At 38.9% G+C, this 12,575-nt stretch overlaps 2 protein-coding genes across 3 annotated transcripts; both read right to left on the minus strand.

Annotated features, from left to right (window-relative positions):
* Window positions 1-1,019: 1,019 nt before the first annotated feature.
* LOC109147879 (cinnamoyl-CoA reductase 1-like) lies at window positions 1,020-3,961 on the minus strand. 2 transcript variants are annotated; one of them, XM_019295537.1, is made up of 6 exons: window positions 3,753-3,961; window positions 3,419-3,591; window positions 2,484-2,675; window positions 2,166-2,331; window positions 1,421-1,607; window positions 1,020-1,294 (listed from the first exon to the last, which is right to left on the minus strand). In XM_019295537.1, the coding sequence occupies exons 1-6, from the start codon at window positions 3,868-3,870 to the stop codon at window positions 1,150-1,152; spliced, it is 981 nt and encodes a 326-aa protein (XP_019151082.1). In that variant the 5' UTR covers window positions 3,871-3,961; the 3' UTR covers window positions 1,020-1,149. The 2 variants fall into 2 exon arrangements, with proteins under 2 accessions (XP_019151082.1, XP_019151091.1); XM_019295546.1 differs by having other exon boundaries at window positions 3,419-3,588; window positions 3,753-3,960.
* Window positions 3,962-7,878: 3,917 nt separating this feature from the next.
* Window positions 7,879-11,711, minus strand: LOC109151827 (subtilisin-like protease SBT1.9). Its single transcript, XM_019299458.1, has 2 exons — window positions 10,302-11,711; window positions 7,879-8,836 (listed from the first exon to the last, which is right to left on the minus strand). The coding sequence occupies exons 1-2, from the start codon at window positions 11,663-11,665 to the stop codon at window positions 7,906-7,908; spliced, it is 2,295 nt and encodes a 764-aa protein (XP_019155003.1). The 5' UTR covers window positions 11,666-11,711; the 3' UTR covers window positions 7,879-7,905.
* Window positions 11,712-12,575: the final 864 nt, after the last annotated feature.

Below are 12,575 nucleotides of genomic sequence, written 5' to 3' on the forward strand. Positions count from 1 at the left end.
TTCAAACAGGTCAAATTCGAGATCAAAATCGAGCAGCTCGACAATCTCGAGTTCAGGCTCGAGCTCGAGCAGCTCGACAATTGCCGAGCTCGAGCTCAAGCATGAGCAATGCTATCATTAACGAGCTCGAACATGAGCCTGCCCAAGCTCGGGCTCGGCTCGACTCGTTTACACTCCTATTCTAAATTAATCTCATAAAAGTGATTTTATACAACACACACATAGTTGTTTTCCATACTAACTCTGTTGCGGGTGATCACTTTGAATGCTACTGGCTCCTGTTCATATACTTTCTTAACCTACTGACCAATAACGCGGGTGATCGCTTCTGGCTCCTGTTCATATACTTTCTTAACCTACTGAAACACAAAGAACCAATAACACCTCCACTAAGGCTCGAACTCACAGCCTTCTAAATAAAAGTCCAACCCGAATACCATTAGACCACATAGTCTTGGTCGGGATCGCTTAAGTTAGTGTTCGATCAAATGGGATCATAGCCATTACAACAACGTTTCTCATATTTGTTTACACTACTTTATTTTTTAAAGTGATAAAGTACAAATAAGCCATGAACAATTTGAAAAACAGAAATTAAGCCATCGAACTCAAATAACTCCCAATTAAGCCATTTCATCCCGGAAAAAAGAGCAATTAACATTTTTAACAGGTTAACTCCAGGTTTTGCCTGACTGGATTGCCAAATGTTTATTTTATTTACGTTTTTTTTATAATCCACCTACATAGTAATATATTTTAAACTAATTATAATCAAAATAGTTTTGTCTTGTCTAGATCTTATTTATTTATTTATTATTATTTTTTAAACAGAAAATCCGGTGAAAAAATAATTAATAAATAAAATATATTACTATATTGCCCTTCCCGTAGTGTAAATGTTGCCCCTCAATTTTTCTCACGGTACAATATAGGAGGGGCAATATATGTACCGTTTTAAAAATTGAGGCCCAACACTTAAATTGCTAATTTTTTCAACACCAAGCAACTTTGACCATGAATGGAAGTATGCAATTACCTATTTTTACCTTACTTAATTTTATGTTTGAAACAAACATATTATATGTGAAAATTTTGTTTTACAGTACAGTAAGCATTCTACATAAAGAGTTTGTGCTTTTACTTATCAAATTATAAATTGAGAAAGTTTTTCTGTATTAGACTTTCAACAGTATCCTTAACGCTCACTTCAAAAGAAGTGAAATTGATACCCAAACTTTTTGCCTTTTCTTGAGAAACTTGATAGCTTGGTATTGCAACCAAGTTGTCTTCATATCTGTCAGAGAAAGAAAATAAGAACAAATGGTTAATAATATTTTCTTTTCATGATATCCTTTTCTTGCATAAGAACATTTACAAAAACAAATAAAATTACTAATAATTTGAATAATAAAATCTTTACTTTTGGGGAATGGCAAGAGAAGGGTAAAGTTCGCCTATAATCTTCAAACCTTTGGAAGAGTGCATTGTTGTCTCAACCAAACAGTATCTTCCATTGGCAGATGGCAACTCAAATGCTTGGATATGTGCATCCGCAACATCTCTAACATCAACGAAACTAAAGATTCCACTAGGGTCCATTTCCTTGCCTGTGTGAAATTGAGAATAATTGTAAAAGTTCATCAAAATGTTTCATGGACATTGATGCTATATATGTGTACTTAATTTGATTCATTTAAATTTTGTGATTTGTTTTGAACAGATACTACAATGTAATAGAGTCAATAGCATTCAAAAAAAAAAATTGTGGTTTGATGCATCAATTCATTCAATTCGAGATAACTATATATGGTGAGTATATGATTTATGGTTTTATTCTAAGGTATTGTTTAGTATTGAGTTATACCTATTTCAATCATCTAGGCATGTACGTAGATAGGTATTTTAGTTGTACCCGATACGGTTAAGCATACCTACAAGCTATAGTACTTGTAGAATCAGACATATCTACATGATTGTATTAGGTACAATTTGACATTAAGACATACCTACAAGCTATAGTACTTGTAAAACTACATGATTGTACTAGCTAATTTAAGATTACCTGAAGCAAACACACCCTAAGTACAATTTGACATGTGTATCTATTGGTACCATAATATAATATAATTCCTATAATGATTGAGTAACTCTTGAAGAAATTTTACCTTTCTTTATGAGGTCCAAAAATATTTGATTTGATGTACAAAGAGTTGGCTGTAAAATAGGGCCAATTACCAAAGTTGGATGCAAAAGCACCAGGTCAATTCCATTCTCCTCTGCACATTTCCATGCAGCTTCTTCAGCAAGGATTTTTGAAAGGATATACCATTGCTGTAAAGATTAAAATTAAAACTCACATTGATTAGCACAAAGTGTATTATTATTTACTTACTGAAAGTAATAATTCCACAAATGGATTCACATAACACAATTAAACAATAACAAAGTTTCCTGAAATGGTATGTATACAGTACAGATCAGACCTTGGTTTCCTCCACATATTCTTTATCTGAAAACCAAGTCTCGTCCACTACATCCTCTGAACTTATGGGATTTTGTTTGTACACAACTGAAGCTGTTGAGGATGTTAGGACTGCCCTTTTTACCGACGGTGTTCTTAAACATGATCCAAGAACATTCAGTGTTCCCTTCACTGCAGGATCAACCAAGTCTGCCTAAAATAGGGGGAAAAGGATCTTAAGAGTACGTGCAGAATACATGGATAGAAACAGGAGATGATGGTGAAAGTATGAAACAACCTATTTATGTGCAAAAAAAGAAACAAAAAAAAGAAACAAAAAAAAAAAAGGATCACTGCTAGAAATTATGAAATTTCCGACCACCTGAAAGTAATCTTAAATCAAGTTGAAAGCAAAAAGTGGTCGGAAATAGCAATAAAGGTTTTTCCGGATACCAAAAGTGGTCGGAACAAAACTTTCGACTTGATTTAATATCACTTTCAGATGGTGAGAAATTCCATAATTTCCAGATTCCGAGCAGTGGATTGAGCTCAGAGTTACGTTCTGAGAGCTTAAGATTAGCAATAATCATTATTGCATGGACCACGGTCCAAAAACATATATAGTACATTATTCTAACTTATAAAATGCACTATTCTAACTTATAAAATACATTATCTTATCTAGAAATTTTATTATTCTAACACATATAAAGTACATTATTTTTAATACATATAAAGTACATTATTCTAACACATAAAGTACATTACTTAACTCATAAAATACATTATCTTACCTCAGAATGTTTATTATTATAATATGTGCACAGAGCGAAGGAATTATTTATTTTTTAACATCAAAACGACGTCGTTTTGGACCGTGTTCCACGCAATAAGATTAGTCTACTAGAAACCTAATGTATACAAAAATAATAAATAAATAAATAAAAAGAGGTTGACCTTAGTTGCTAAAGGTGATATAGAAACAGGCGATGCTGTGTGGAAAACACCTTCACAGCCATTAATGGCAGAGTCAAAAGATTTATCCTTTAGCAAGTCGGCTTCAAACAAATGCAACCTTTCCTTGGCACCTTCCAACGCAAGAAGATGTGCCACCTTATTTGGATCCTCTGCAAAATACATATATAGAGCCATTTATATTCTTGGGAAATAATTAATACATAAGACTTAACATGTTGGGTGTTTAGAGAGAGCACAGAAATTAAGAATCTGCTGCAAATTGGTCCTAAGCAGAAGTGAAGAAGATATATATAGAGAGAGTGAGGGGACTGACTGAGGTTGCGAACGGTGGCGTGGACGGTGTAACCGCGGTGGAGCAGAAGCTTGACGAGCCAAGAAGCTATGAAGCCGGAGGCACCAGTCACACATACTGTCTTCTCCTCTCCGCTCATATTTTTCTTCTTCTTCAGATTTCCAAATTAAATTCAATAGCCTGCATGCCTGTCAAGTTATGTCTTCTTCTTGAGATAATAAACTAAAGCCGGCCTCTAGATACCTCCGTCAGCGCTTATATCAGCCACAAAACGATGATAAATTATACGTATATTTGATTTGATTTTATGATTTGTCCACTTCATGCACACAGTCAGCGACATCCGACAAAATTTGCACGTCATTGGACCGCTCTAAGGTTAAAATTAGGAGTATTAAATTCAGTCAGAAGTAATAAATGCTAATCCTTTCTTTTATTTCCGAGAAAATTACACTTTTCGTTCTTAAGTTATATGATAATGATAGAATTCGTCATTGAGTATTGATCATACGCACTTTTCATCCCTAAGTTATTATTGGTGTTGCATTTTTCGTCCTTTCGTGCTCACTTTTTCGTCCCTGAGTTATACTAAAATTACAAATTTCGTCCCTAATGTTTTATTAGTAAAAGGACGAAAAGTGCAACGTCAGTTTACTTAGGGACGAAAAGTGGACATAACCAATACTTAGGTATGAATTTTACAATTACCTTATAACTTAGGGACGAAAAATACAATTTTCCCTTTATTTCCTTTAACAATCTAGCTGGCAAGCACATGCATCTTCTCCATCACATACACTAACACTTTATTGCCCAATGCCAATACGCCCTAGCTCAGTTGATTCTTAGTTGACATATTGTAGACAAGAACACAAGATTGAGTCTTGATAATCGCAGTGTAAAAGTTACACACTCACTGTGGTTAGATTGTTAAGTCACCGTGATACATCATTTCTATAAACTCTGTCGGATAAGGGTGGGGAATTTCGCCCCAAGATAACCAATCACAATGCGCTATTTGATTGGAAGGAAGGAATTAGTTAGTAAGGAAATGAATTGTAATTCCGTGGGAAAAAGAATAAAGTATGAATTCAAATTACATTATTTCGTAGGCATGAATAGAATTGTGGGATTTGAAAGAAAAAAAAAAAACTAAAATACCCTTAATATAATAATAAGAGTAAATACCCAAAATGGTCCCTCGCCAATTGCTAAATTCACAAATTGGTCCTCGACTTTTAATTTCAACCAATTAAGTCCTTAACTTTGCAATTTTAACACAATTTGATCCTTCGTCTATTTGACCGTTTGTTGACTATGTTTTTTTAGGATATATATGTAATTTCATGGTGTTATCACCTCCATATATATCCTAAAAAAAACAAAACAAAAAAAACAAAAAAAAAATCATAATAATAATAATAATAGATAAAATGACAAAATAGCATTCGTAATCGAATCGGGATCAAATGGTTTAGGTCATGGTCAAAGTTAACGGGTCAAGTGCCTATATAAAGGGCATTAACCCTTCATTGTAGAGCGTATGCCTTTCGAACCGAACGCAGTGCCCATCTTCCAAATAAAAGACTCTCTCTCCCTAAAATATAGAACATTCTCTACTTTCAAAATAGCAATTATTGTCTCTGGTATCAGTTAGCCAGTTAGGACTCTCTCTCCTCCCACATTGTCGATTCTCTCTCGTTTTTCGACCATGTCGCAGAGCTCCACCGAGCGTACACTCACCGCCACCACCGTTTCTTCCCCAAACACTAACCCAAATTCCCAAAATAGTGCACACCCTTTTGTGTCACTAAAGCTTACCAATCATAATTACCTATTCTGGAGGACGCAGCTCATCCCGTTCCTTCGCGGACAAGGATTACTGGGGTATGTAGATGGAGGACATCCGTGCCCATCGCCGGTTTTGGAGATCCCCGCCGGCAGCAACTCAGAAGACGCTGCCTCCACCACGTCCAACCCCGCCTATGCTGCGTGGGTGCAACAGGACATTTCCATACTATCCCTCCTCATTTCATCCATGTCCGAGGAGGTCATGTATTTGGCCGTCGGCCATACCACCTCGCGTGGAGTGTGGAAAACGGCGGAGACAGCGCTGGGTTCGTCGACACAGGTGAGATGCCTCAATCTTTTGGGACAATTCCAGTCCTTGAGGCAAGGTGATAGCTCCCCAGCGGAGTACTTAGGACGAGCGCAATTGTTGGTTGAAGAGCTCGCGCTTTCCAGCCGGAATATGACACTCACAGAACAGAATCTGTACGTGTTCAAGGGCCTCAGACCGGAGTTCCGGGCGATGGCGGCTTCACTAGTAGTCACCGGCACGCCGGTGTCGATCCCTCAACTCGCGGACTACCTGCAAGCGCAACAATTCATTCACGCCGATGACTATCCAGCCGGGTCTCCATCGATGACTGGTGCTGCACCTCAGGCGCTGTACGCCGGACGTGGCAGGTGACAGAACGGAGATGGAGGCAGACACAATCGCGGTGGTCAGGGCCGTGGAGGAGGCCAGCGTGGCGGTGGCCGTGGTGGTCGCGGCCGAGGCGGTGGTGTGCCGCGTTGTCAGATCTGCCGTGCCCAAGGGCACACTACCGTCTACTGCAATCGCCGTTACACCGAAGCTCCACCGTCGCAGGCACACGTAGCCGTCGCAGGAGAGGCCGGCGCACTGGAGTCCACCGCTTGGTTACCGGACACGGGCGCGTCAGCGTACGCTACCCCTGATTCCGGTCTAATCACGCATCCCGAGGAGTATCACGGTGGGGATGTCCTTCGAGTGGGTAATGGGACAGGTTTGGCAATCTCAAGTGTTGGTCATGCGTTAATCCCGTCTGTTTCAAAGTCCCTAAAATTATCTGATATTCTGCATGTTCCTGAGCTATCTGTGTCATTGTTATCTGTTAACCGTTTCACCAAAGACAATAATTGCTATTTTGAATTTCACCCTACGTTCTTTGTTGTGAAGGACTGCAAAACACAGGCGGTGCTTCTTAAAGGACTTAGCTCCGGGGGCTTATACACACTGTCGGTCCCGAGGTCTCGTTTCACGTTTGTTACAGCCCGTGCGTCATCTGTGGTCTGGCACCAGCGTCTCGGTCACCCTCACAGTCAAGCCCTCCAGCGAGTGTTACGGGATTGTCCGGTTGAGTCAAATAAAAGTGTAGTGTCAAATTTATGTTCCGCATGTCAGCTTGGAAAATCATGTCGACTTCCATTAGATAGAGTACCAAAATCTAGCATTAATGGCTATATATGCTCACAGCCCTTTTGAGCCAAATTCTGGGATCGTCTCCTCTCATTTGTTCATATAATTTGCATATGTATTCTATACGTACAAAATATATGAAGCAATATGTATTTTATATATATATATATATATATATATATATATATATATATATATATATATATATATATATATATATATATATATATAAAGAGTGGATCAGGTGTAACGATAACTTTCGGTGTGGTTGTGCGATTAACACAAAATTAAACGACACACCTTAAGCATTAAAATTGCGCACATTAAGTGCACAAATCACGCACCTTAAGCACACAAACAAAGCACCTCAAGAACATAAACCACACACCTAAAGTTTTAAAATTGTGCACCTTAAGTACACAAACCACGTACCTTAAGCACACAAACAAAGCACTTTAAGAAAACAAATCACGCACCTAAAGTTTTAAAATGGCGCACCTTAAGTTTCAACAACTGACGCACCTTAAGCATACAAATCACGCACCTTAAGAAGGAAAACCACGCACCTTAAGAAGGAAAATCATGCACATCAGATTTGACTTAGATGCAAAATGACCAAATTGCCACTGCATTTTTTTAATCATTGTTAATCTTGGACGTTGATTTAGGCAAGATCAATGGCTCAGAATTAATCGCACAATCGCAAGGGAAGAATTCAATAAGTACGTGGGGGTGGAGAGCAACTGCACCCCCACTTATTGAATTCAGTTCCCTTGCGGTTGTGCGAGTAAATCTGAGCCATTGATCCTTTTGGGGTAAGGAGAGCAACTACCCCCATAGTGGCTTCGTCCACATCACGTATAACACATATATTACCTCAATACCTTGTAAAGAATCATGAATGTCTAAAAAAAAGAAAGGTAGTAGTTGTGTAAGTTGGGTACTAGAATTTCATGACCAGACCTCCGGTGAGGTTGCTACTACAATAGGACTCCTAACCCTGTGATAACCGTCCACTTCGACCCAAGTAACCGAACCCATGTTTATGCTCTGATCCACGTCGCCTCTGTAACGTATTTTCAACGTATAGCTCAGCTTCTCGTTTTTCTTCCCGAACGTCAGCGTCCTAGGAGAAACAGATATTGTTGACTTCTTGGGCACTTCCAGCTTAACCTTGTACTTAGCCGCACCTAGGCCGACATTCGTGACGGTCCTCTTGAATGTCTGCTCCAACCAATTGAATTCTTGGGATTCAATGGAATATAAGGCGATAAAAGATGGGTAGTTCAAGTCTGAGTTTGGTCTGGAGCAATTACGCCTGGTCGAACCTCGAGCAATGCTCCGGAATTGAGCTTCGGTGAAGTTCAGGGAGCATAGGAGATTGATATAGTCTTGTGGCGTGGCATCGTAAATTAGGCCTGGATCAAGAGCGCGGTTTGGGTCGACGAGCCCCGCCCCCATGTCCAAGGGGGTGGCGGCGGAGTCCTCGTATGATTTCTTGATAGGCTTCCCGGTGTTATCTATGGTGATCGCGGTGGTCATCATGGCGGACCGGATAGCCGACGGGCTCCATCCAGGGTGCGCACCTTTGAGCATGGCGGCGATTCCGGCGGCGTGAGGACACGCCATGGATGTGCCCGACTCCAGAAGGTAATCGCTGGATAATTGTATGTTTGTCCCGATGGTTGATGCGACCCCTGTTGGTGGGTAGGCTGCTAGTACTAACACCCCCGGCGCCATTATATCCGGCTTGGAAATTCCGGGGTAGCTTGGAGAAGGGCCTCTGGAAGAGGACGCGGAAACGGTCGGGGCTGGCTTGTTCCCGAAATATGTCTCCTGGAATGTAATGGTGGCTCGCGGGTCGCTTCCTTTTTTGGCATACCTGGTTAGAAATTACATTTAGAGATTGTACGAGATAGAATTTAATTTTTATAGGATAATATTTGTTTTAAACTTTTCTCAATTTTTTTCAGCTCAAAAATCAATGCTCCTACCACTACTGTTGTTCAATCTTGTGATCACTCATTTGGAATGGTAACAACAATATCATCACACAACATAGTAGTTGGCATTATATTTAATTTGTAGATTTAGTTGTTATTATTATTTTTATATATTTAATAATGAATCTCTTCTAAAACAGTATCACGAATGTTTATTCTTGAGACCGGTCGTGAAAAGATTAAAATGTAATACTTATATTGAAATATATAAATAATAAACAAAAATAAAGTGTTTGTTACTTAGGCTATCTTCGCACCTATAATCTTCTCTCACTTTCTAAATGTCATATCACTAAATTTACAATTATTCACTATTCAATATCCTTTCATGCGATTCTCCCTCCTTTTTCAAAAAGAGTCCCACTATATATCACATGCATCACCTTATAAAAAAATTATTTCTTTTATTAATAAAATAATAATAACAATAATTTAAAAGGACAAAAGTAGCATTTGCAATTCTGACCGTCAGAATTGCAATAGAAAAGGACAAAAGAAACAAATATTTATTCCTAATTACTACTCCCTTTGTCTCATTTATCTGTCCTATCTATTATTCATTAGTCAAACTAATTTTTTTTTTCTATTTTTAGTATTTTTTTACTATTTTTAAATTTAATTTTTTGTGTTTAACATTACTTTTAGTGTAGTTTCTAAATATATAAATTTTGTATACCAATACTAAACTTAATATTATAAAAAATTGGATTAAAAATAATTTTAGTCAAATCTCGTTAACCGAACCAGACACATAAAATAGAACGAAAGGAGTATTATATTTCTAATATAATATTATGTTTTACAGAATAAATATTATATTTTCATCTTAACCCCGGACACGTCTCTTACACAAGTTTTTTACTTATATTAATTTTCTTTATACAGTTCTACTATTATTCTTCTCTCAAAAGGTTAAATCTCAATTTCACGTGTTCACACCTAGACCCGACAGAGCACGGTGACTTGAATTTGCTCACTCTGAATATAATCTTCTGGGGCCGAAATTTAAACTTTGATCTTTTCTCTCAAATAGTGCGTACTGAACCATTAAACTAAGCATGTATTGTAGTTCCACTACTATTCTATTATTATTCTTGCATCGGTAGCATTAGTCACTCGTAGAACTAACCTTAGTTCTCCCAAAAGGTTGAATTCCCAACCCTAAGGGACCCCAAATATAAATCACGGTCACTCAATAATTCAGCAGGGCCAAATGCCAGTGCGCACATACCAACTTTGAACATAATTTCCACACTGCCACTCCCAAAGTTCGAACCTTAGTCTCTTCTCCCAAATACTACCCACTAAACCATAGAACTAAACCTTACTTAAATTTTAACATACCTGATCACTTGCTTCCCTTCTTTGGGGCTAATGACAACTCCTGGGTTAGGAAAATCCACAAATCTGAAAATAGCTGGATCGTCATTGATGAAGATTGCAGCAAGGAGCCTAGCCTCCGTGACGTAGCCCATCTGGGTGGAGAAATCTGCTTCCTCTGATTTCTGGCAGATGAGAATGGTTGATCCTGGATCAGGGACTTGAGCTACTAGTTCAGATGAGTTGCAGACTGAAATGGTTTTGTTGTAAAGCAGAAATACGTCTCTCACGAGGGCTCTCCCCGGAAACGTAGTCCATCCCCGGATTCTTATCCCATTTCCCAATGTTAAAGTTCCGGCGAACCACCGGTCTGTTAACCCAGACGCCACCGTCAAGATCCACGGCACGGCGTTGTTTACGCCGCCATAGTTCGGGCCACGGTTTCCGGCCGAGGCGGAGACGAGGACGCCCTTCATCATGGCGCCGAATGCGGCAATGGCGATTGAGTCTTCGTAGAGAGGGATGAAACGGTAGCCGATGGAGATGGATATGACGTCGACGCCGTCCGCCACGGCCTGGTCCATGGCGGCGATTAGATCGGCGGTGGAGCTGCCCTCGCTCCAGGTGGCCTTGTACACCGCCAGGCGAGCTCGTGGGGCCACTCCTTTGGCCGTCCCGGCGGCGTACCCGAAGAACGAAACCCCCTCGGCGTAGTTCCCGGCGGCGGTTGACGCCGTGTGCGAGCCGTGGCCGTTGGTGTCCCTGGCGGAGTTCATGGATATGGATATGTTATACTCCGGGTTCTGCGCGAGAAGTCCGGCTTTGAAATAATCGGCGCCGATCAGCTTTCTATTGCACAGCGAGGAATTGAACTCTGTTCCTTCCCGGCAACGCCCTCTCCATCTCTTGGGAATCTCCGGCATCCCGTGGTCACTGAAGCTCCTAGATTCCGGCCAGACCCCGGAATCAATCACGCCGATGATCACATCCTCGCCGAATTTCGACGCCGGCCATAGCCCCGTAGCTGGGTTGAGTTTAAGGAAATCAGAGGTATAAGTTGTGTGAAGCTCAAAAGGGTGGTCCTTATAGGCCGAAACAAACCCGGGAGACATTTTCAAGGCTTCGAGTTCTTCTTCCGACAAGACGGCGCTAAAACCGTGAAGAACATTGTCGTAAGAGTAGACGAGCTTTGGAGGGTGTGGCCCAAGCTTGACGGAATCAATGGCGGATGAGTACCAGTGGTGGTGAGTGGAGAAAGCTCTAGGCATGGCGGACTTGTCCATGTGCACGATGTAGAGTGATCTATCAGCTGCTAAAGCTAATGAGAAAATCTGGAGAGCGAGAAGAAGCCATGGAAGTGAAGGAAGAAAAGGTGATAATATTCCCATTTATTGATCGGAGAGGGAACTTCTGCGTTTAAGCTGCGACTTCCATACATGCTAACATGCATATTTATAGTCATAACTTAACGTTGAATGATGAGGAAACTATAGTAGAATTAAAATTATGGGTCACACTTGTATGAGACATCTCACATATTTTATATTTTGAGATAAAAATATTACATTTTTTATAAAAATATTACACTTTTTCTGGGTTTGTTACTAAAGAGAAAAATGTAATACTTATTAGAAAAAAATGTAAGAAAAATATTACATATTTTCATATAAGTAATAAATAGTTTATTCATTATTAGTATTATATTTTTCATTATAAGTATTATATTTTCATCTTCATCCGATGCGTCCGTGACACGATGCCACGCAGGTTTTTGCCAAATCTAAATAGAGTAATTTTACATAATGTATTCTCATTTTCTACTCCCTATAATGTGGCATGCTTTGATTGTTTAATATAACACGGGGCCATAATTTTTATCCACTCCTTTTTAAAAAAAAAAAAAAATCTCATTTATGATTACTCAATTTGTTAATTATTATAATGATGTTAGTTGTTGCTGTTTATTATTATTATTATTATTATTATTATTATTATTATTATTATTATTATTATTATTGTACATAAAGTTATATATGTGAATTAAATCAGCTAAATAAATTGTTCTTTTCTTTCTTCACTTCAGCTTTCCAAATCACTAGGGCCCATAAGTAGCGCATAATCATTCTTCAACTTGCTAGGCGGCTAACCTTAGCATTCTTCTTTATATTAGTTTATTTATAGATTTATAGATAGATTATAGATAATGTTATTTTTATTAAATTTTAATTTTAATAAATTTTATATAATTTTTTTGAAAACCCTAAATTTTATATATGAGTTTTGGTGCGGATCGGAGAC

The sequence above is a fragment of the Ipomoea nil genome, unplaced genomic scaffold (assembly GCF_001879475.1).
Source record: "Ipomoea nil cultivar Tokyo-kokei standard unplaced genomic scaffold, Asagao_1.1 scaffold0268, whole genome shotgun sequence".
In the NCBI taxonomy this organism is placed as follows: Eukaryota; Viridiplantae; Streptophyta; class Magnoliopsida; order Solanales; family Convolvulaceae; genus Ipomoea; species Ipomoea nil.

What these genes read in the sequence shown, in the direction of transcription:
- LOC109147879 (XM_019295537.1), bottom strand. Translation starts at nt 3,870, where the DNA reads ATGAGCGGAGAGGAGAAGACAGTATGTGTGACTGGTGCCTCCGGCTTC. An exon ending in AATATGTGGAGGAAACCAAG is followed by an intron (nt 2,332 to 2,483) that starts GTCTGATCTGTA and finishes TAATCTTTACAG; the next exon opens with CAATGGTATATCCTTTCAAA. An exon ending in TCTCTTGCCATTCCCCAAAA is followed by an intron (nt 1,295 to 1,420) that starts GTAAAGATTTTA and finishes TTTCTCTGACAG; the next exon opens with ATATGAAGACAACTTGGTTG.
- LOC109151827 (XM_019299458.1), bottom strand. Translation starts at nt 11,665, where the DNA reads ATGGGAATATTATCACCTTTTCTTCCTTCACTTCCATGGCTTCTTCTC. An exon ending in GAAGGGAAGCAAGTGATCAG is followed by an intron (nt 8,837 to 10,301) that starts GTATGTTAAAAT and finishes ATTTCTAACCAG; the next exon opens with GTATGCCAAAAAAGGAAGCG.